This window comes from Ixodes scapularis, unplaced genomic scaffold (genome assembly GCF_016920785.2).
Source record: "Ixodes scapularis isolate PalLabHiFi unplaced genomic scaffold, ASM1692078v2 PGA_scaffold6__148_contigs__length_123643588, whole genome shotgun sequence".
In the NCBI taxonomy this organism is placed as follows: domain Eukaryota; kingdom Metazoa; phylum Arthropoda; class Arachnida; order Ixodida; family Ixodidae; genus Ixodes; species Ixodes scapularis.
Window position 1 is genome coordinate 117,737,468 of NW_024609881.1, and position 21,693 is coordinate 117,759,160.

A 21,693-nucleotide genomic window follows, 5' to 3' on the forward strand; every position below is an offset into this window, starting at 1 on the left:
GCACGCAAAGCTCGAGGATCGTCTGCTTCCGTAGACTCCCGAGCCTGCGAGAGGCGCCACTATCGCGTTCGCCGCGGCGGAGTTTCCAGTATTTGGCTAAGCGCTTTGTCGTTTGACACGTGGCTAATCGGGCGGCGCCGTCAAAACTTATTGTAGAAAAAAAAGGAAAAACAAACATTCCAGTCGCATTCGTCCTGTTGATCGCGTACCCAACCAAAATAGTTTTACAAGTTTTTTTTTTTTTTGCTTTTTTTTAAATGTGGTACAGTACTTTTTCAATGTCCTCGGGAAAATATATGCACCATGAAACAAAATATAGCTGGAAAAGACGAGAATTTATTCGCCAGCAGCGTTTGAAACCGCCTACGCAGGCTGCGCCTATCGAAATCACAGTCCACTCGGTTAGGGTTAGCTGGGACGCCGGTGAGAGTCTAGTCTCAAACTGGGCTGGAAAACGGTTTGTTGCCCCTGGGGTCGAGTGTTCCTTGGAAAGGTGTATAAGGAGGTAACGTCACAGTGGCATCAAAGTACAAACCGTTTCGTCACCTCTCTTCCGCGCTGCTTAGCTTTATGGTATGGCTCATCCTCCCGTTGATGTGAAAGAGAACAGAGAGGTTTGCCCGTTGATTACATATTTGTTATTGACATTCTTTGCGGCATCACAGTATTCATACCTTGACTGATATTTTCTGAAGTTGCCTTTTGTTTTACTTCATACTTTCTTAAAGGGGCGATGCAACGATTTTTGTATTTTGCGCAAATACCGCTTAGAACGGATCCCTGACGTTAATGACCTGTGAAATACCCGTTTGTTTTTCACCAACGCGATCGAAGTCACAGAAAAAAATAAAGAAAACCGAGCAGAGTTCACCCCCTCAACTTGCAGCCAGAACAAGCGGCCACGTGATCTGGAGCCGATTATATGCCGCCAATGTCGATCATAGCCACGCGCTGGGGTTGGCAAGGCACAGGACACGCACTGCGTTCCGGACATTGTTATGGTTCGGCTGTTGTCGTCATTCCAACGATTGGACACAGGACACTACCCGAATGCTTCTCGAGCTATCGATTATCACGAGCCCAAATTGAGTGCCCACGCAATGCTCGGGTCCAATCTATAAGCCGCATTCAAATATCGTCACCGGGCGGTACTGCTACCGCCGAGCTACGTCATCAGGTTCTGCGAAGGAGAGATTGAATGAAAACGCTCGGTTTTGTCCTCGAAATTACAGCGCAACAAAGGAGTTTCTTGGTCAGTGCCGTTGCGTGCGAGTATCCTTGAGTCCCACTAGTGCCAGTAAGCTCGTGTAAAGTGAAAAACATTCCAATTGAATATCGTTGCACCGCCCCTTTAAGGATATTCCGCATTCTTCATTTTGTTGAATGTAGAGTTCCAGAACCTCTCTCGGGCAACACGCTTGCATGCATCCGTGTCCACACGCACAAAAAAAAAAAAAAAAAAAAAAGCGAGAAAGTATAATAAAGCAAATAAAGACAAGAAATCGTCTCCAGACCCCTGAAAATTCAGATCCCCCCCCCCCCCCCCTAATTTTAATACCCTTGTCTAGAGCCACTAAATAAGCTGCGCTTAGAGTATCGGCACTCCGTTCCCAGACATTGTTGTGGGCGCCGCCATTTTGGCTCGTATGCAGAACAGACGCAACGGCCGATCGTCATGATTCAAAAGTGCGACTTCCTCAGCATTAGATTCGGTGTTAGGAAGCTCATGTAATATATTGCTTTGCTTTGTCGTAAACTGTTCAAACATTTGTGGAGGACGGAAAAGCATTTCCTGTGATTTCAGATAAAGCTTCAGATAACTGGGAACCATGATTTTAAGACACAATATGGCCAAGTGCCGTTACTCTGAAGCGTAGCTTATTTAGTGGCACTACCCTTGTCCTTTGACCTTCCACCCAGCAAGCACATGAGAAATCGTCGCGGATGTGATCTCGTCGTCGTCGCTGGAGCTGGTCGCGAGCGAGTCAAAGTTCGAATCACCAACTTCCAACCTCTTTTCATAACAATCGCACTCATCGCTGCTGCGATCAGTGTCGATGACTCCGACGAAGCGAGCCATGACGCATTTGTCGTCGTCTCGAAACCGCGTGCTCGAAACACGGAAGGTAGACGCGGAAAATAGTGAGTTTTAGTAGCAAGTTTTAGTAGACCGTGTTTCCCGCTCCGCTCAGCCCCTCCGCTACCCGGAACTCTACAGCCAAGGCCATCGGCGCGCAGGCGCAATGGCGGTTTCTTCGTAGCGGAGGGCTAGCGGAGGGGGGAATACGGTCTACTAAAACTCCCTAGTAAACCGTGTTTCCCGCTCCGCTAAGCCCCTCCGCTACCCGGAACTCTACAGCCAAGGCCATCGGCGCGCAGGCGCAGTGGCGATTCCGCGCTCCGCTCTGCAGAGCGGCTGCACGAAAACGTTCTACTAAAACTCCCTAATGAATCGCGAGACGCTGAGAGAGCCAAGTCAGCGAAGGCCTGCAAGCGGACGCCGCGCCCAAGAAATGGCGACCGCCAATACTGCTCGATGAACTCTTGAAAAGGATCGGTTAGAACCCAGACCTTTACAGTGCTGATTACAAGGAATCAAACCACTTGTAATCGAATATTTGTCGCAGTGATTTTGTAATCCTTTTAAAACTTTTGTTAGGAAGTGATCGCAGAAGTAATCTGGTGACTTTTGGAAGTGCTAAAATTACTCGTAACCGTCAGTACCCTTGGCGCCTTTATTTTTCTGCAAGTTTCCAACCAAGGCATCCTAGTAATTTTCTGACAGGTGGATGGTTTGCCAAAATCGTTAAATAACGAAGGTAAGTATAGTTTATATTTCGGCCATCCTAATTGAATGATGGACAGCAGGCAAGACCCGTTTCAAACCAACAGAAAAATCTGTCGTTCTCAAAAATTTCAAGATATCGGAAAAGTAACGCTCTCTTTTTCCAAGTAACGGCAATTACTCTTCTCCTCGAGTAATCGAATAATCTAATTGATAACTTTTGAAGCGAGAGTAATTCTAATCGAATCATTTTTTTTTCTCGAGTAACGTGTACAATACTGATTAGGCCTGAAGGATCCGATGTGCACAGGGGCCATGGTCGAGCTGCTCAAACGTCACTCAAAAGACGCGGATTTTCTCTGCGGACAGGAGGTCATTTACCCGCGGACACGCTTCATTCATGATCGAAGCACGTTTGCTTCGTAAGTACGTACACCTCGAACTTGTCGGCAGACAGTGTTTGTATGTATGGCTAGTGTGGACACAAGGAAGAAACAAACACGCCCCAGACATTGCCTGGAGACCAACTGCAGACTGTTTTTTGTAGTGTATTAGCGGTGTAACCGCGGCTTTGGGTGTACCGGAGAGCTTTGAGAGACGGCGCAAACAGTCTACAAAAAAAAAACACAAAAAAAACTCTACTCGTACGTAGGAGCGTCGTGAATCGCACTGTACAAAGCACAGCAAAAACAAAAAACAAAAAAAAAACACGAATATTTATGAAGTTATACTTTTTATTAGGCTCACGGCATAGCACTGCGTATATAATCCCGATCGCGTTGGGGAAAGAAGAAAGACAAACTTCTTGATTGCACAGTCAGAGACGTAAAATTAAATTATGTACCGATGTGTTGAAAGCTGGGATGGCAGGGGTATAAGGGCATGTTCACGCACTTGCGGATGCTTACCACCGGGGAGAGGGGGGAGGGATCGAAAGTGTGTTAACCGTCCTATAAAGTTACTCTTCCTGCTAAAGCTCAGCCATCCAGAAAAAAAAAAATCTTGGTTAAGTAGTTTTGGTGCGTCCTGTTGCCACTCCTTGTACGGTACACGTCCTGAGAAAGACGTAGTTTACCCGATATTTGAGTGTTGCGGTGGTCTTCTTCACGGAGTGCCTGAAAATAATCGAAACAAAAGCGGGGAATCAGCTCAAAGAACGTAAGTCTAACGTAAACCTTGAACGGTCCTACGATGTTTGTGGCCTAAACATTTGAGCGATTTCCCACTCCAAGAAATCCGGTAAGCCTACTTTCCCGCAAATCACTTGGGGGAGCATACGAAGTAGACTCGGCCAAGGATGAGACTGGAAACAGGTTTAGACCTAAAGTCAAAATCTGCGACGTTACTCTGAGCATCATGTTTCATGTGCTTACCTCATGCTCAAAATCACAACGCAGTCCATCTTTCCTTTTTTTTTTTTTTAACATACTTCAAATCTTGTTTTTCTCAGAGCACCCTCCATAGAACGCGGCGCCTGACTCTCTAAAGTGCTTTGCGGAAAAGTACAGACGCATCAGATGTTTTCGAGTCTACCAACGATTCTTAAATTTACAGTGTAAAATACGTCCGTTCGTCTGTCTTCCCGCAGAGCGCTCGCTAAGTCAAATAACATGCGTTTAAAAAAAATGTACGTGGAGAATGTACGACGATGTTAAAAAATCGTTTTCTCCCAAAACTGACGTTTATGGTGTGACAATGAGCATTGCAAGTCACATGCTGACGTCGTGCTCAGTGTCACATCTAACACAACATTTCCCGATTGAGTCGTTTTTGGGCCTAGTCATGGGAACAGATTCTACCATTAATCTGTTTGTTGGTGTGACTCTGACAACGCAGTAAAATGCTCCGGCATGTTTAGAGTGGAGTTATCAAGTTTGTATCCAATTGACACTGTTTAGGCACTATGTATTTGAGCAAACTTATAGTCTTAAGACAATATTTTAATGAAGTATGGTAGCTCTATAGAAAAAAAAACTTAACGAAATTAAATTTTATAAAATATACAGCTTGCTTCTTATTTTTGCTTTTAATACACCTCTGTTTGTTTTTTCTCTTGCCATACCTGGTGTTTGAGCGAAAAGAGAACCTTGTATTTCTTTACCTGAAAAATAACCTACTCATTGCGGATCTTTAAGTTTCCTACCAAATAGACCGTTAGCAGTTTGGTCTAGATGTCTAAGTTTCAGAACTTAAACTAATTCAAATGTTTTAAGCCGTTTCTGAAAATTTTCAACAAGAAAATGGCGGTCAACAAAAATCGCAAACGCAATGAGTTGAATGGAGCCCGCTTCCGAGAAGGGCGTTTTTTCCTCACCGAAAACTTCTGAAAGTGGCCTATAACTTTTAATACAGATAAAGGTAAGTTCTGAAACTCTTGTCGGTTCAACGCAACCTGTCACCCTACATCTGGGTGGGGACAGACTTTTCCTCGATGCAGTAGAAATATTTGCGGTAAGAAAAGCATGGTATCGTTTTCTCGTAAACACCCTGTACTTTGAGCTGCTAAAGGGAAGGTGTCCTGTATGTGACTCACAGATGGATACAGCCGTCAGTTGGGACTTGACAGTTTCCAACTGGTCCTCCACCGGGTATTTCGTCAAATCCGTCTGGTTCAGCAGTTGGGTGAGGTGGCAGGCCACGTCATTGTACACCATTACATTTTTCATGATCGGCTGAAAATTGACCAGGCACTACGGCAAAAGAAGTGACACCTATCAAAAATTCGCCTCCATACAAACATGCCCCCGGCAGCAAGCCAGGGACACGGCGAACTTGATTCAAGTTTGGCAATATTAGGGGCCTAACTTCCGCCTCATAAGATTTCGCACCCAGGCATTAGTTAGTGACAAATTTACTATTTCCTGTGCTTTTTTACGGCTTTTGTTTTTTTTGGTTCGCCGCATAATTGACGTAATTTCATTATCCAAACAAACAATGTATCAACCAAACAACAAGCAATGGTGCCAAGAATTGGGGACGGCAATTAATATTGACAGAACTGTACTTCTAAGGATAACAAATAAGAAAAATATTCTACCCTATGCGTATACAGCAAGTCTCTTTTAGAGGAAGTGAACAGCTACAAATATTTGGGTGTAACAATTGAACACATAAGTTACATAACTTAAGATTGGGGAGTCATGTCGACAATATTTTATGTTCTGCGAAGCGTACATTAGGATATTTTAAGAGAAGTTTAGGGGTGCAACTATAAGCGCCGTGCTGATGGTCTACAAAAGAGTATAGCCAATTCGACTAGCATTAGGGTACGCAAATGTAATATGGGACCCCATTAGAAAAATCACATTAAGAAATTGGAGAATGTACAAACGGGTTCGAATGAAATGCGAGCATTGACGGAGTTTCGAGCTCACTACCGGCGCCGTTTCCAAGCTTGAGTTGTGCTTGGCGATATTCAAACGCATCGGAGTAGGACGTACAACCCCGCAGCGCCCTACTCCGATGTTTTTGAACCTCGCCAAGCACAACCCAAGCTTGGAAGTTGCGCCGGTAGTGGGTTCGAAGTTCCGTCGCTGTTTGCATTTCATTTGAACCCGATGGTACAAAGACTTATTGCAGCCCGGATTATACTCTCCAGATAAAACCAACGGACTCTGTTACTGGCATGTTAAAACAACTGTATACCTTTCGCGTCTTTCCGACCGGCGCAGCAATGCTACACTCAAGTACATTTTCATGATGTATCATGGCCTCTTTAACGTTGACTATACCCAGTATTTGAAACCCCGTAATATTCTCAGTTTAAGAAGTACCCATTCTAAAATTATCCAGCCATTTCAAAGTACAACCAATGTATTCCACTGTTCTCTCTTTCCTAAAACAATATAGAGCAATGGAACCTTCTTCTGCAGGAAATTGTGCACTCATGTTCCCCTAAAGAGTTTTTAAAATATTGGGAGCGCTTGTGGAAGTAGTTTCTTCTTCTCACCATTAAGTCATGCACATACGTTTTCTAATAATGCTTTGCGCAGTGATTGTAATATTATGAGTATGTGTTTTTTCTTCGTTCATGTGTTTGATTTTGTATTGGCGAAGGCAAATTATGCTCAATGTATGCGGTGTTTCTCGTTTTCTAGTGCTGTTTATTAATGTATGTTTGTTTTACTCCCTCCTGTAATGACCCCGAGAGGGGTTAACAGTATCTTGAAGTAAATAAAGAAAGAAAGACCAATTTCGACACATATTTGATAATGTAGGCCCAAAGTTTCCAGAGGAGAACCGAAACGAACAACCAAAATGCAAGCCTAGTTCTGGCAGTTTCTCTGTAACTGAGGCTTAAAGGAGCCGGGTTGCAGTCTGTCGGGCAATTCAAGGTAAAAATAGCCAGACTGTGGCCAAAGAACATCACGTTGAGTTATACGTTGGCTTTTTAGATCCTTCAGGGTCCTAAATCGTTACACAAAAAGCAAATTTTGGCCCAAAAAAGGGAGCTACCTGGGGCACTATTAAAAAAAAAAATGAACCTATACCCACTTACATATCAGAAAACCCGTACTCAAAAATTGCGATGGCGGTTTACCATACTTTCCCTGTAAGATGGCACCACAATCACAATGTTTTGCGTGAACTGCCTTTCATAATGTTCCAATAAGCAATCTCTAAATTATAAATAGATGTGGCGCACAGCCCCCGACAACACCCAGCGTGTTTCATGTGTATAACAAGCGTATAAGATAAGGGAGGTTTTCTTGAAACAATTAAAATTGTTAAATTCGTTGGTAAAATTACTTAGATTTTATATTTTATTCGTGTGGATCATTTGTATGGTATTATAAGCCATGGGTCGAATGGGCGTATATGTTTTTTTTTCTTTAGTAATGTGGCGCAAAACAGTGAGAGCTCATAGGGCTAGCTGTAATCAAATACATATTAAAATCCAAGACGTAGCCACCATGACAAGAGGACAGAAACACAAACTACGCATAAATCTAGAAATATGAAACGGTGTTATACTTGTCCTCTTGTTCTTAGTCTATTGGCTAGGAAAGATCTTTCTAGCTCGTTTTCCACAGAGCTCACTGTTTACCCAACACAATGTCTGTGGACTCAACAGCGGATTAAGGGGCAAGGGGGGGGGGGGAGGGGGGGGCCTTAACTTCTGAAAGGTAAACTTCTCTTTGGTGGAGAAATTTATATACACCAGCAAAAAGTTTAGATTTGGGTGACATAGCAAATTTCTGGTCAACAAAATAGATTTGGGTACAAAGTTTCGGCAGTAACTTCATATCTCATGACCCCCCCCCCCCCCCCTTTCCAAGCCTGGCCCAAAAATCCGCCGCTGTGTGTGGACTGGATTCTTTCCGTCATCTTTCTCAATCGAACCAGGGGCCAGCGTTCGGCTAAGTCTCGGGTTCACTCGGTACTTTACTGAATGAGCACGAACCCAAGCCCAACGCCGACGCAGCGTTCGACGCACCGCCAGCAGAGCACTGCGCCAGAAGCAGAGATAAACATTTTTTTGTTCTCTACATGAGTTTAGTTCCGTTTTGTACGGTACCAATTGCAAGGAATCAAATTGCTTGTAATTGATTGCTTTTCGGTATAATTTTGTAATAATTTGAATACATTTGAAGAGGAGCCTCATTACTTTAGAAGTACTAAAATTACTCGTAGCCGTTAGTACTTTTTTTAATCTCCTTCTTTTATGATGCCCTTTGTTTCAACAACCTTCCAAGAAATCCTCAAGCTAGTTCTTGGATGGTTTACCAAAATTGGTGGATTAAGGGGATAAGCAGTGTTTGTCGTTTGTCGTTTCAGAACGACAAACAGAAAAGTTTGTCGTTCTGAAAATGTCAAGTTATCGAGAAAAAAAAAAAAAATAACGGTTACTTTTTCAAGTAACGGCCAGTTACTTTTCTTCTCGAGTAATTAAGTAATCTAATTGAAGAATGTTTAACCGACAGTAATTATAATTGTAATCGATTACTTTGTTCGAGTAACGAGTAACAGGACCGGTTTAGTTCTCAACTTTGCCGCTCGGGGTACAACGGTCGGATCTTCACACCAATAGTGTTTCCGTGTGTGTTGCGGCAGCATAAAGTAACCCGCACAAAAACGTGTAGAACAAGCTGATAGCAATAGGTGGTTGCGATACATTTTGTGTACTTTGCGCACATAAATGAACTTTACTTAAAAATAGTTTTGTCCATTATTGTAATGATTTCCATAGATAACTACAAAGTTACATTTTTGTTGGGGTTTTAAAAACGTATTTGCTTACAATGAATCCTTATCATTTATGAATGTATAAAAAAAATTCACCACTCCAAGATATTCTAAGGCTTTTGAAGATTTAGAATTGAATCTCCACGAGAATCACACATTTGAATGTTCAAGTTTTTAACTTCCGCGTTATTCTCTAGATTAAACTTTAAGTCAAAGAGCGATGCTTCATTTCACTTTAAGTACGTCAGCAGACAACATTACTTTCCGACAAAGAAACTTCAGAAAAAAAAACGCAATTTTGAAACACATAAAAAAAAAAAAAAAACGATTCCAGCAGCAACGGAAAATTAGACACCCTCCATTGTCGAAAAGAAACTCTTACCACAAATTCGTCCGAGATAAGTCGGCCGAAGGTCGGCTGGAAAATAAACGGAAACAACATGAGCACGTGCAAAAAGTTTTTTGACGTATAAGGTGAGATCCACTTCTATGCGCACGACAAAGTTAAAGTTTACAGCAATAGGTTACCTGCGAACAACTCCTCAGATTTTTTTCGTAAACATTGTAATACTCTTATGGCCTATTCAAACGATGCAGATTACATATATACAGATTACACAAGCGACGAGCGCGTCGCAGATTTGGAGCGCCAGGATCTGGTAGCAGAGAGCATCAAAGAGCCATTTCTCAGGGAACCTCGACGTTAGCGCACAGCTTTTCCAGCGGCGAGGACCCGAAACACACTTGTTCGCTCGGGAGAAGTGTGTTTCGGCGTCTCGCCGCAGCGGGGCGCCAGTCCCGTGGCTCTCCTCTCATCCGTTGTCTGCCGCTCCACCTTTTCCTCTTCGGCGGCCGCGTCTCGTGGCGATCTGCCAGGCTTTGTTAGCATACTGGAGGCTATGCTCGTGCACCTCGAGAGAGCGCGCGCAGCCAAAGTATAAGACGGAAGGCGTGGACTGCAGGCTTGAGGTCCGGTGTTTAAAAGATTTAAAAGACATGCCTTGCCGTTCTCACTCTCTCAGTGACTATAGACGCTTTGCCGCAGCTGTACGTGGCCGCCGCCATTACCTCCCTTCAGTTTTTGTTTCCTTTTATTCCGTATAGTTCACTTCGTCATTACCATTCCAAACCAGGTGATTGCTGCAGTTTAGGTTCTATACTCTCTCCTCCGCGGCATTGGCCTTTGTAGATTCTCGTCAACGCCCGTTTCAGTGGATCGGTTTCTCGGTAAGACAAAAGGAGATCAGCAATGGCGGTTGTAATCTCGCGCGTGTGCAAAGCGTCTATTGTGGTAAACCTAAGTTTACAACTGCAAAAGAAAGAACTTACGTCTGTGGGTGGCACGCCTTGGCAGGCTTCATTCGGCTCGCACTGAAAGTAAATGGGTTCGAACATTTGGAAATGCTTTGAAGTTATGAACAAATTGTGCAACCGTAGCAAGTACGTTCAGTCAACTTATTAAACTCTAGCTGTTTTTTTAATGTGTTCGTCTTTCCAACTGCGCTCCTCCAAAATACCAGTTTTTTTGTGTTTTTTTCTAATTAACGCGGAGTATGCAATCAACGTGGAGTATAGAATAGAGTACATCAGATTTAGCACATTACCCTGTATAGAATAAGTCAAGTTATAAGATAGTTATATTTATATCGTTAGCGCCCTCCACCAATGCTATTCTTAACTGCTTTATTATATATGCGAACAAAACCGTAATGAACACTCAACAATAATTTTAGTGGACAGCAGTTGATTTTTTTTTCTCCGTAGACAGCATTCAGCCTTAGACAGTGTGCGTGTGTGCGTGTGTGTGTGTGTGTTTGTTCACTTCTTTATAATCTCCATTATTAAACTAGGACAGCCAAAATAACCACACCGGAAAACTTTAAGCTAGAAAATCAAATCGTTCGTAATCAATATCAATAATGATATTAGCCCTCACGCGTGAGAAACAAAGCGAATGTAATATAAAGAGGCCTTGATCATCTCATCATAGTGACCTTCTCTCATAAGAGAAGTTCCCTAACTCCAAGTCTATAGACTTGGAGTTAGTTTGATGTTGTCTTCTTCTGCGAGAACATGCATATCAAGAAATAATGAGGCAACACTTTACCATGCTTTCGTCAGGTTGAGGTGCAGGTACTTGGAACTCAATGGGCGTGCCGCAGGTAGTCTCTTGGATACTCGGGTCGACTTGACAAAACTCCTCGTCGGCGTGGGAGTCATTCAGACAGTAAGAAGCGAGGTAGTCCAGCGCAGTCACTGTGGGGCGGTACGCGCGAGCAACCCGTTCAATAGGTCGTTTCTGCATGTTAGCCGTAATAGTCATAAGCTGCGTCATTAATCACGATCACATTATTAATGACGCAGGTAGCTCATGACCTCGCGGGGAGTTTTCGCGACAAGCGATTTCCCAGTGGACCTGATGATGAAGATGATAATCCTTTAACTGCTCCCTTTGTAATGAGCGAGCTCGGATATGCGTGCCCTAGTCAAAATTAAAAAAAAAAAGAAATAAAAACACACACAAAAAAAAAATCACCTTTTGTTGTCACTTATCTTGTGCCACCTGGATGGATGGATACGGCTGAGCCCTTTGGATCGGGCGGTAGCTTAGCCACCTAGCCATTTTGTTTTACCATTTAAGATTACCTTTTTGAAGTAAAGAGCGCCATCTGTGGACTTGCCTGCGAACTACAAATGGAGGGCCGCCCACCATGCCTCTCCCCGTCAGAACACATTGGCATCGTGCCCTTGTATCGGTTCTTGGTGTCTTTTCATGCTTCATACTACCGATACGCGAAAAAAAAAAAAGCACACGAAATGCGCGCACAGGAAGGTGTTGAATATATGTTGGTCGTGCATTATGGTTCCCTCTGAAAATTGCGACAGCGGGGAGCCAGGCCAGGGGAGACGGCGTACGTATTCGCTGAAGCTTATCTATTGGGAAAAGGTTCATTCTCGGACGAGGCTCCCACTATCCGCTGTGCTGTAAAACTGAAACAACAGAAATCATACTTACAGTTCTGAAAGGTCCGTTCAAATATCTCGTCGATTATTGGGTAGAAGTTTGTAAACAGGTACCCATTGAAGCCGAAAGCCGCTATTTTGTCAATGGCACACTGAAATAGAAAGCGTATAGACTTAGAATAAAGGCCTCTACTCGTGAATTTGTGAGAGCGGCTTCCAAACATTTTCTATCTAAAGGGATAAAACGCGTTCTTTTTTCTCCAGAGAAAGCACACACATGCATTTGAAATGTGCCTTAACCCAATGGAAATCATGTTTCTGAATAATGAATGTTATATATTAACCGGCAGTCTCAATTACTATATAACTGATAGGTTATTTAAACATTATCAATGTATCCCATATGTATATATATAAGCATAAGTATGCATATAGTGTCTGCAATGTATCTTAACGCAGTAAATCGAGCCGAAGAAATCAGCGCCTATTCATAGAAAGCTCGAACTTGCACCTAAAGTGCATTTAGGTGGCGCATTTAGCCTGGTAAAATGTCAAGGCGTAGTCTTCCTAATCATAATGTAATACCTGAGTCCGCTGTGGGGAAAAATTAAGAAACTTTTAAGTCGCAGAAAAAGACAACAGTAGAACGGATAAAAGTAGTTCCCTTCCTGTCAAAAATGAGACCAACAAACTTGCTGGGCTGAATGGTGGACGTGTTGGAAGACGACCGAGTAGCTATGATTGTGACTTGTGGCGCCATCTCACAATAAGCGCAGCAAGCAGGCGACGGACCCTTTTGACTGCTCACTGCACTAATCGTGAGATGGCGCCACCGATTACAACCACTCAACATTCGGTCGTCTGCTAGCACGCCCGCCGTTGACCCTGTCAAGATTACTGCTCTAATTTTTCACGGGAAGAAGGCTATGGCCTTGAAATTTCACCGGGTTAGATGCATCTCCTAAACGCACATTCGGGGAATGTCTAACCTTTCATATGCGGGCGCCGATTTTTTCGGCTAATTTTACAGCGCTAAGATTCATTGTAAACACCACATATAACAAACAAATATATTCGCATGTCACTTTTTGTCATTTAAACGGGTGGTCATTTGGATGCGCAAAATAGCCACACTAACGCCGGTCCTTTTTTTTTTTTTTTTTTTTTCTTAAGCAGCACAAAACAATGATCATTGTGGCAGATTATAAGACTCTATAGAATATTAGACAGGTACCCTGGAGGTTCAGGACAAATGACGCTTATGAAAATATACAGCTATTGTGGTACGCGTTGACATTTAGTAGGGCGTTTCATAACAGGATTCACCAACGCTTCGAGTCCTGCAAAAAAGATTGGGGCGTCGAACAGCGCAGGTGCAGAAGTTCTGTTCCTGCGCAGTGCGACTCTCCATGGCGGACCCAAAGCGTTAGGGTCCCCAATTCTAAATGTTTCTGTGTATCTCGGAACACGTTGAACTCACCATCACCAGCGACGACACGTCCTGCGAAACAAAACAAAATTAACATATTTATTTACGAACTTTCTCTTGATTCATTCGTATGAAGTTGGTCGTTGCACCGTGTTTATAGTTGGTTATTCACTGAATTTTGTCGAAGCGTTTTATTTGAATTTATCTTTGAACTTTCTAGTAAGAAGTTTTACTAAACCTGGTGTTCCCGCACATAAAGATCACAATACAATAATTTAATAAAACAACACTATGACTTAAACAAAACAGCTCACACTGGTTTTAATGGTAAACAATCAATATCAACGTGGTCGAAGACGAAGTTGTTAGGCAATATGGGTGAGTTAGGGACAATGAATTGAAGTGCATAATTAGTATGCAAATAGGGAATGATCCAGAGTTCCTCGCCTCGAATATTGATTACATTTTCGCGTTAAGTCAAGTTTGAAATATAAGACAAACAAGCAGTACACTCCACACTTGAAAATAAATATAAACATAATAAACTGTAGTCATGGACACTTGCAGCTTTCATGATACTGTGACTAAAACAATGGTTCCACATGTTTGTCGTATTTGATATTCGATGTTGAATCGACTCTACATTGCCGCGTGCATGCCCGAGAGGAACCGCTTCTCCGTACTTCTATAAGATTCGTATTTACTCTTACCCCGAGTGTAATAAATAAGGAGGCCACAGTCTCGCAGGTGTTCGACTCTTCAGCATTCTAGACCGAATGTTCGAGATACCGAGGGTGATAGGTAAGGAGCCCATGGCGCTGTCACACCGACACGCCGACGCTCGCTGCTGCTTTCCCGACGCTAGTTCTTTTTTTTTCTTTCTTTGCGGGGGCGGGGGCACAAGTTCGCTGATTAAACCATTAATTTTAGTTTTAAGTTTGTCTATCATTTTTCATTCGCGACAATATGCTTTAAGCTCTTGTTAAACTTCAAAAAAACAATGTGAGACGCTAAACGTTTTAGGATTTTTGACCACGACCTGCACTGCGTATTTTTTAAGACAAAAGTCGGGGGGGGGGGGGGGGGGGGGGAGGGGTTAGGTTGTCATAAACTGCGCGGCTCTGATTCCCATTAAAATGTTTAATTAAGGCAATCAAAAGAATCGAAGCAAAAAACAAGAAAAGCTTACCGCCGCTGACACGTTGCATAGGTCCCTACCAACGTCGTTGAAGCACTAATAAAAATAAAGACACGTAGATTTCAGAAATAGAGCGCTCGCTAAGGTTCCCATATCTGGAAATAATTAAATATGTGCTGGCGGCATAATTCTTCATCAAATCAAATTCTCCGAAGTGGCCGCACTCTGCACTTGTTAAGCTTGCGATAAATAATGAAATGAAGATAGAGTAAGTCACCAAAGAAAATTTGCAGTAGAATATGATATGAGAGTATAGTAAACTCACCGAGCCGATTCCATAGGCGTTTGGAAGAGTCATATTTGCGCAGTATCCTGCGATGAAATGGCAAGTTTTACGTTTTGTCCGAGATCATGACAGGGCGAAGTTAGGATTATGCCTTCATCACGTGTCACGAAGTGCCTTACGTTACACTCTTAAAAAAAGTCTGTGCGTCTGCTTTCACGCACACCACTCGGAGAGCCAATCACCGCAACTTACGGTGGCAGCTCAGCGAATCACGATGCCGAAACATATGTTTAGACCAAAAAACGCAGTCTGAGTTGTGGCATTAAGCAATGCAAGCGTGGCGTTTTGATTGCTTAATGTCATAACTCAGACTGCGTTTTCTGGTCTAAACATATGTTTCCGCATCGTCATTCGCTGAGCTGCCTTCGTAAGTTGCGGTGATTGGCTCTCCAAATGTTCTGCGTGAAAGTAGACTTACAGACATTTTTTAGAGTGTACTGAATTCTTTTTGATCGATGAAACCGTTTCAAGCGGATCGCAAATCAACACGATAGAAACCGCACAGCCAGCCAGGGCCCGTTTGCTCGAAGCGCTAACCGCGGCTAAAGTTAGCCTCAGTTTATCTAGGCTTAGGAATGGCCAGAATCGAAAGACTATCTAAAAAGTCAAAGCCGTTTACAACTCCCTGTAACGCCGAAATAGAGCGAGGCTCTTGAGGAGGAGGAGGGACGGGTATTGGGGGGAGGGTAGACCCCTCCTCCTCCTTCTCCTCCTCCGCCCCTGATTCTTCTTCAATCTCCGCGGGGGAGGGGGGTCACCTGACCTCGGGGGGAGGGGGGTCACGTGACCTCGGGGGGGGGGGGGTCACGTGACCTAGGGGGCTCACGTGACCTCGGGGGGGTCACGTGACCTTGAGGGGGCACGTGACCTTGGGGGGTCACGTGACCTCGGGGGGTCACATGACCTCGGGGGCGGGGGGGGGTCAGTGACCTCGCGGTTACGCCGACGGCGACGGCGACGCCGCTCAAGCTGGAAACGGGCCTTTAAGAGCTGCGCTCTAAAAATATTGCAAGGTCATTGCTCACGCTTTGCGATTTAAAGGGGTACTCCGCCGATTTTTGAGCTACCTCAACTAACTATATTTTCTGACTCCCAGGCCTTTACCCTCTCTGGAATGCTATTTAATATCGTGAAATTCATAATAGTTATTGCGAAATCGGCAAATGAAAATGATGCAAAAACAGACATTCAAATATACCCGCCTTTTCAGGGCCGTGACGTCAATGGAAGTTCAGCTTGCCAGTCGGGCGAGCAGTCTAAAAAATAGAATGTGCCAATTATTTGTTCCGTGCTGGAGCGCGGGGACTGGAGCGAGCTTCCAAGGCATTCATTTGACACCATGAAACTGCTTCAAATCAGTTGGGAACGAATTCTACAGTCCAAAGAGTGAACCCCTGCACTTCCAATGACGTCACTTTTTCATTGTTGCCAGTAGAGACTTTCAGTCTGAAAAACACGGCGAGGACCAAAATTGTAATTTCAATAACTTCGTGAAAAAAAATTATTTTGACCTAATATTTGGGATACTATTTTGGCGATGTTGTTTGGCGAGTTTAGCAAAATTTCAAGCAAATCGGGGACCATGAAGAAATCGGCGGAGTACCCCTTTAAGTGACCTAAGGCAAAGCGAAAGCCTCCTGCACCGTTCATTGCTGACTAACGCGCCCGGTATTGCAGCTACAACGTCATATTTGTTCCAAAGCGAGCGGCGCTCACTCACCGGGGCACCGCCATGTTTCCCCGCATCCGTACCGAGCCAGTCACGTCATTTCAAAACCCCCTTCCTAGGTACTGCGGCTAACTTTAGCCGCGGTTAGCGCTTCGAGCAAACGGGCCCAGGTGTGTGACGTGCCCGATAACGGCCCCGTTTGAATTCATAGTTTAATTTCGAAATATTTAACGCTGAAGCGCACTCATTTCTCTGTATGTACTGATGATGCTTCCCGTATGGCAGTGGTTCTCAGCCATGGATGTGTCGGGGACCCCTTGCGGACCGCTGGCAGTGATGGGGGACCCCTTCCAGCGGGGGGGGGGGGGGGGGGGGGGGGGGGGGGGGGGGGGGGGAGGGAGGGGGAGGGGAGAGGAGAGGGGGGGGGCGTTAGTAAGTTAACACATCTGGAGCACGAAACAGGTGCCTTTTATTGCTACGTAGCAGAAAAACATAAAACAAAGGTGCCACATCACTTCGTTTTGGTCAGTTCATCAATACGTGGCACGCTCGCGCTTCAAACTACAAAAAACGTGCCAACTAAAAAAAAAAAAAAAATTTTTTTTTTGTTGAGGGTCTCGCGGACCCCAGAAGTGGCTTCGCGGACCCTCTGGGGTCCGCGGACCCCTATTTGGGAACCACTGCCGTATGGGATAACAAAACGTCTATTGAAGTTTTTTTTTTTTTTTTTTTTTTTTTTCTTTTTTTTTTTTTTTTTTTATGTGAAGTTGGTGTTTTTATTTTAATCATGACATCTCCCGGCTTTTGGACTATTTTTGAACTAATTTTCATCTGCCATTGTCGTGCCGAAATGATGGTGCCCAATAAAGTGCAGCTTCATGACCGCCATTATTGTTAAAAGGGAAACTGCTTTTTGGAACCACTAGATGGCACTGAATGTTGGAAAGGCTCTATTAAATCCGCGTTTATTCCTGTCCACTCGTGTGCTTTGTGGGATCAATGTTTAGGCAAACGCAACGCTCGGAACCATCGCTTTTTTTTAACTTTTTGTTAGATTGGCGCGTTCGATTTGCACTTGCGAATTGAGAACTGCCCCACTTTAATTAAAGTCAGGTAACAGAGGGAACAATATATGACTGTCCGTTGACGTGGGTCCTTACCTTGGTTTCGTCGTTCTGCTTGTACAATAGCGTTGATCATTATCATCATATTTTCAAGAGACGCAAGGCCTTTAAGATACGCAAGCCCTGCAAGCAAGTCGTAAATTATTAGAAATAAAGTATTTACGAAACTTTTCGCGTATTTCGGAGTCTGGATCAAATGACTGGTAGCTAAAGAAATACAAAGCGTGTCGATTCCCGCCAAGCATCTTACTCTTTATCAGCAGCGAGTAAGCTTGCGGCATTCGACGACAAAAACGCAAAAAGAACCAATCACGAAGCGAGGAGCGAGAGCATAAAATTCCACGCCCTGCGTTTCTTACACTGTCAGTGACTATAGGGAGCGCAAGTTTGCTTCTCGCGCCGGGGTTGCGTTGACCTCAAAAAACGTCGAGCTCTGATTGGCTCCGAATGCAAGGGATTGTGGGTACGGACCTCGAGAAAGCTAGCATCGTGGTCTACCCACTATCCTTCCAATCAGAGCCAATCAGGGCTTGGCGTTCTGACATCACTGAAACACGACAAGCAGACGCTATAGACCTTTGCAGAAATCGCCTCCTGCCCGCCGCCATCTTTGTGTGCTGGGCTGTGGAACGCCTTCCAGGCATGCGCTGTTGATCTGCTGTGCGGTATATCGGACGCTGCGCATGCGTCCACAGCTCAGTGACTCAGCATTTTTTGTCCTCTCGCTTCGTTCGAGACTGCCGCCTGGAAAGGTCTATACTGTCCATATATACGTCATACAAAAAGACAGACTGCAGTCTCTGAGGCTCTTCCTTCTACGACGGCCGCGTCGCATTGGTCATGCAAAAACCGTCTGCAGACACGAAGCATACAAATGTGTGAAGCAGACGTCGAAGGTGCTTGAGGTCTGTCCTCAGGTAATTCTGCCATTTTGTCTTTAGCGAACGCCGTGTCCTTCTGCATGATGCATGACCAGTGTTACTCTGGCCTAAGACTATGTATACGTACACGTTATAGAACGGCTGTCGGCTCGGTTAGTAGCATACGCACACACCATCGCCGTTTAGGCAAACCGAGAATTTTAATATGCACATTCCTCTATTTCTTTTTTTTTTATATTTTGAGATCGCAATTGTTTCAGCGTGACCAAAAAGAAAAAGTAATTTGATGAGTGATCTACATGTAAAGCAAAGCAATTATAATCCCGCAAAAAAAAAAAGAACAACAAAAAACGTTGTGTATTGAAATTGAAGTTCAATGCCAGCGGTTGGCCTGCGTGACCCCTGTTGGTCAGGCCTTTTTCTCGCGTAAATGCCCGTTCAGACACTTGCGTTCTCGTGATCTCTTCCGAGGAGAGAACACATACCGGCACGCTCGCGTCATCTTTGGGCTGACCTTGGAACTGCATTTCACTAGAGCGAAGGTTTTGCGGTATTTGCGTAATCAAATGTTGCATACCATTGGAGAAGTGGTGCTTTATAGCACTGTCAACTTTTTTTTTTTTTTTTATACCAAGAAAGAAATACGGATGCGCGAAAACAAAAGGAAATTTACCTAAATGCCAAGTGCACCACGGTTACCCGACAGACGCAACCAGTGCCCCTTCTCGCCGTAAGAGTTCCAAACAAGATTTTTAAGGCACTCATTCTTTGTATTTGTAGTCAAGTATTTCTCAGTCAAGTTCCAATAAAAAATTAAGCCTCTTATTTTTTTTAAAGTTTATTAAAGTTCAGTTTTCATCCCTCTCGTGTTTTACTTTGAACACGTCAGACAATTGTGCGGGACGCCCTTTTGGTGATTTTAAATGCGTAGGATTTATTGAACTATCTCTTGACGCTTTCGCGTCCGTGACTTGTAGCCTCGATGGTGACGCCACGCCGATGACATCGCAGTTTTCACGCGACATCATCCGCATTTTAAAAGGTTCATCGTTACGTCATCGAGTGAACATTGTGACGTCATCGCGCGAACACCATGATGACGTCACATGACGCTGTGACGCTACAGTGTCACGGGCGACGTCACGCCGTGTATAATGATTTTCAGGGGAAGTCCCCAAGGTGGAGAAGATTTATGCAAGAATAAACTGACTTCCACAAAAGGGCGCCGGACGGGGCGTCCTTTCGACAATGAAGTTTTCACACACACACACATACACACGCCTGAAGTGGAGCGTAGCTCGCGCCCTCTAGGCAAGTGGTGGCCGGTGAATAAAACAAAAACAAAATCCGTCTGGTTCGAGGCTTGATTCTGGTACGTCTCCCTGAAGAGCGGAGCGCTCTAATCATTGAGCTAACCAGAAGCTAGTAGTCAGTAGTAGAGTAAACGGATGTTAACAGTTGCCAGCTAGGTCTTGATCGTATAGCCACCGCAAGGGTGAGTTCAGACGTTAGAGCCGCCGTTACACTGACCATACATCATTCAAAAGATGCGGTGGTCGGTTCAGGCTTGAGGACTGAATTATCTTCGTACACGCTTCATGCATGTTCAAGCATGATGACTTGGTTCGCATGTATGCTCCTAACATGCCCAAAGACACTTTTTGTATGACCAATGTGCCGGGACCATCGTACAAGGCTGCCTTTTGTATGATGTATTAGCAGGGTCACCGCGGCTTAACGATTAGATATAATGATTTTGGGGGACTTCACGTTACCTGGTCACGTGACGTCACGGTGTAGTGTGACGCGCCATAGTGCCACGTGGTCACGTGACCTAACTCCGTGGGAAAACATGACCGCAAGTTTCACCATGACGTCAATGCTCTATAAATGATATGCATTGAGAATAGCTACGGGATATAATACCGGAGTGACGGGCAGTTCTTACCTTCAGATTGCATGATCTCGGCCCGAAGAGCACGGTACATAGACCCCAATCTGGCTCGCCGATAGGCTCGTGCTGTAAGCGAATAGAATTCTTGTTAATCCGCGTGGTTTAGTTTGGGATGGGTTTAAATCCATGAATCATGTCGCTATAAGAAAACAATTGCTGCATTCACTCGCGGAACAGATGTCTTTGGGCGAAAATTAATTTCTTCAAATGTAACTCCAAAATAAATGGGGTAGATATTTTGATAAGTGGGATCATGTTTAAGACGTTAGAATTTGAGTTGCCTTATTCACGATAGAAAGCACATAGAAGGCACGCTGTCTCCACAATTATTACAAAGGGGCAAAATTAGCGTTTTTATTTCAAAGAAACTTTAAGAAACAGAAGCACATTCCGCACGTCTATGTATTAAAGGAGGTTCAAAGTTCTAAGTTCTCCGGTTCTAGAAGTTTTTTGCACCCAACATGGGGGGGGGGGGGGGGGGGGGGGGGGTGCGCCATATGGTCCATTTATTGTCACTCTCGAATACAATATATCCTAGTTAATGAATTCCTATGCTTCAATCGATTCGCACTGCAAACCGTAGCACAGAACGCAACTTCTCCTGTGGCGTCGCCATTTCCCTATAAAGAAGCAACAGCGCTGCTGGGTGCCGTTTAAAGGGGCACTGAAACATCAAATTAATATTTTTTTTTATTATACGAAACGATTGAAAACGATGCCGAGACATTACCCTGAAAATTCGAAACTTGGGAATTCAGTATTTGTGAAGTAAAAAAACAATTTCCAAACGCCGAATTCGAAGTTCCCGCGCGATCCGCACCGGTGCGTTGACGTCAAATATTGCAGAGTCCTGAGAGTCCACTTTCTTTCACGACTCCCTGCTGTTGCCATCGCGACCCAAAGCGAGGAGGAAAGGAGCGGCAGATGAAAGCGCCGCGGTGCACCGAAAAAAAAAAAAAACGTTTTTGAGCGGTGTCGCCTGCCCAGGCAGCATGTTTTCCGAGGGAGGATACAAATCTAGGAGACGACAGCACACCGGACTTCGATTTTTGGTATTTCAAAAAGGAGGGCCGTAGTGCGTTCGCAATTGCGTTAAAAAAATGTGTTTTACGATTGCCGTTATTAAATGTTATACAAATGTCGCCTACAAAGCTTCTAAATTTCATGATTTTTGACGTCACGAATCAAAAGAAGCGAGGAGGAGAGCGGCAGAGGAG

General features: G+C 44.2%; 1 protein-coding gene across 1 annotated transcript; it reads right to left on the reverse strand.

The window, feature by feature from the left end:
- Nucleotides 1-3,791: 3,791 nt before the first annotated feature.
- On the reverse strand, nt 3,792-20,641 carry LOC8033435. Its single transcript, XM_042286068.1, has 11 exons — nt 20,471-20,641; nt 17,678-17,764; nt 14,828-14,874; nt 14,554-14,598; nt 13,416-13,436; nt 11,988-12,087; nt 11,079-11,227; nt 10,301-10,342; nt 9,354-9,389; nt 5,231-5,475; nt 3,792-3,900 (listed from the first exon to the last, which is right to left on the reverse strand). The coding sequence occupies exons 1-11, from the start codon at nt 20,508-20,510 to the stop codon at nt 3,792-3,794; spliced, it is 921 nt and encodes a 306-aa protein (XP_042142002.1). The 5' UTR covers nt 20,511-20,641.
- Between the last annotated feature and the right edge of the window lie 1,052 nt (nt 20,642-21,693).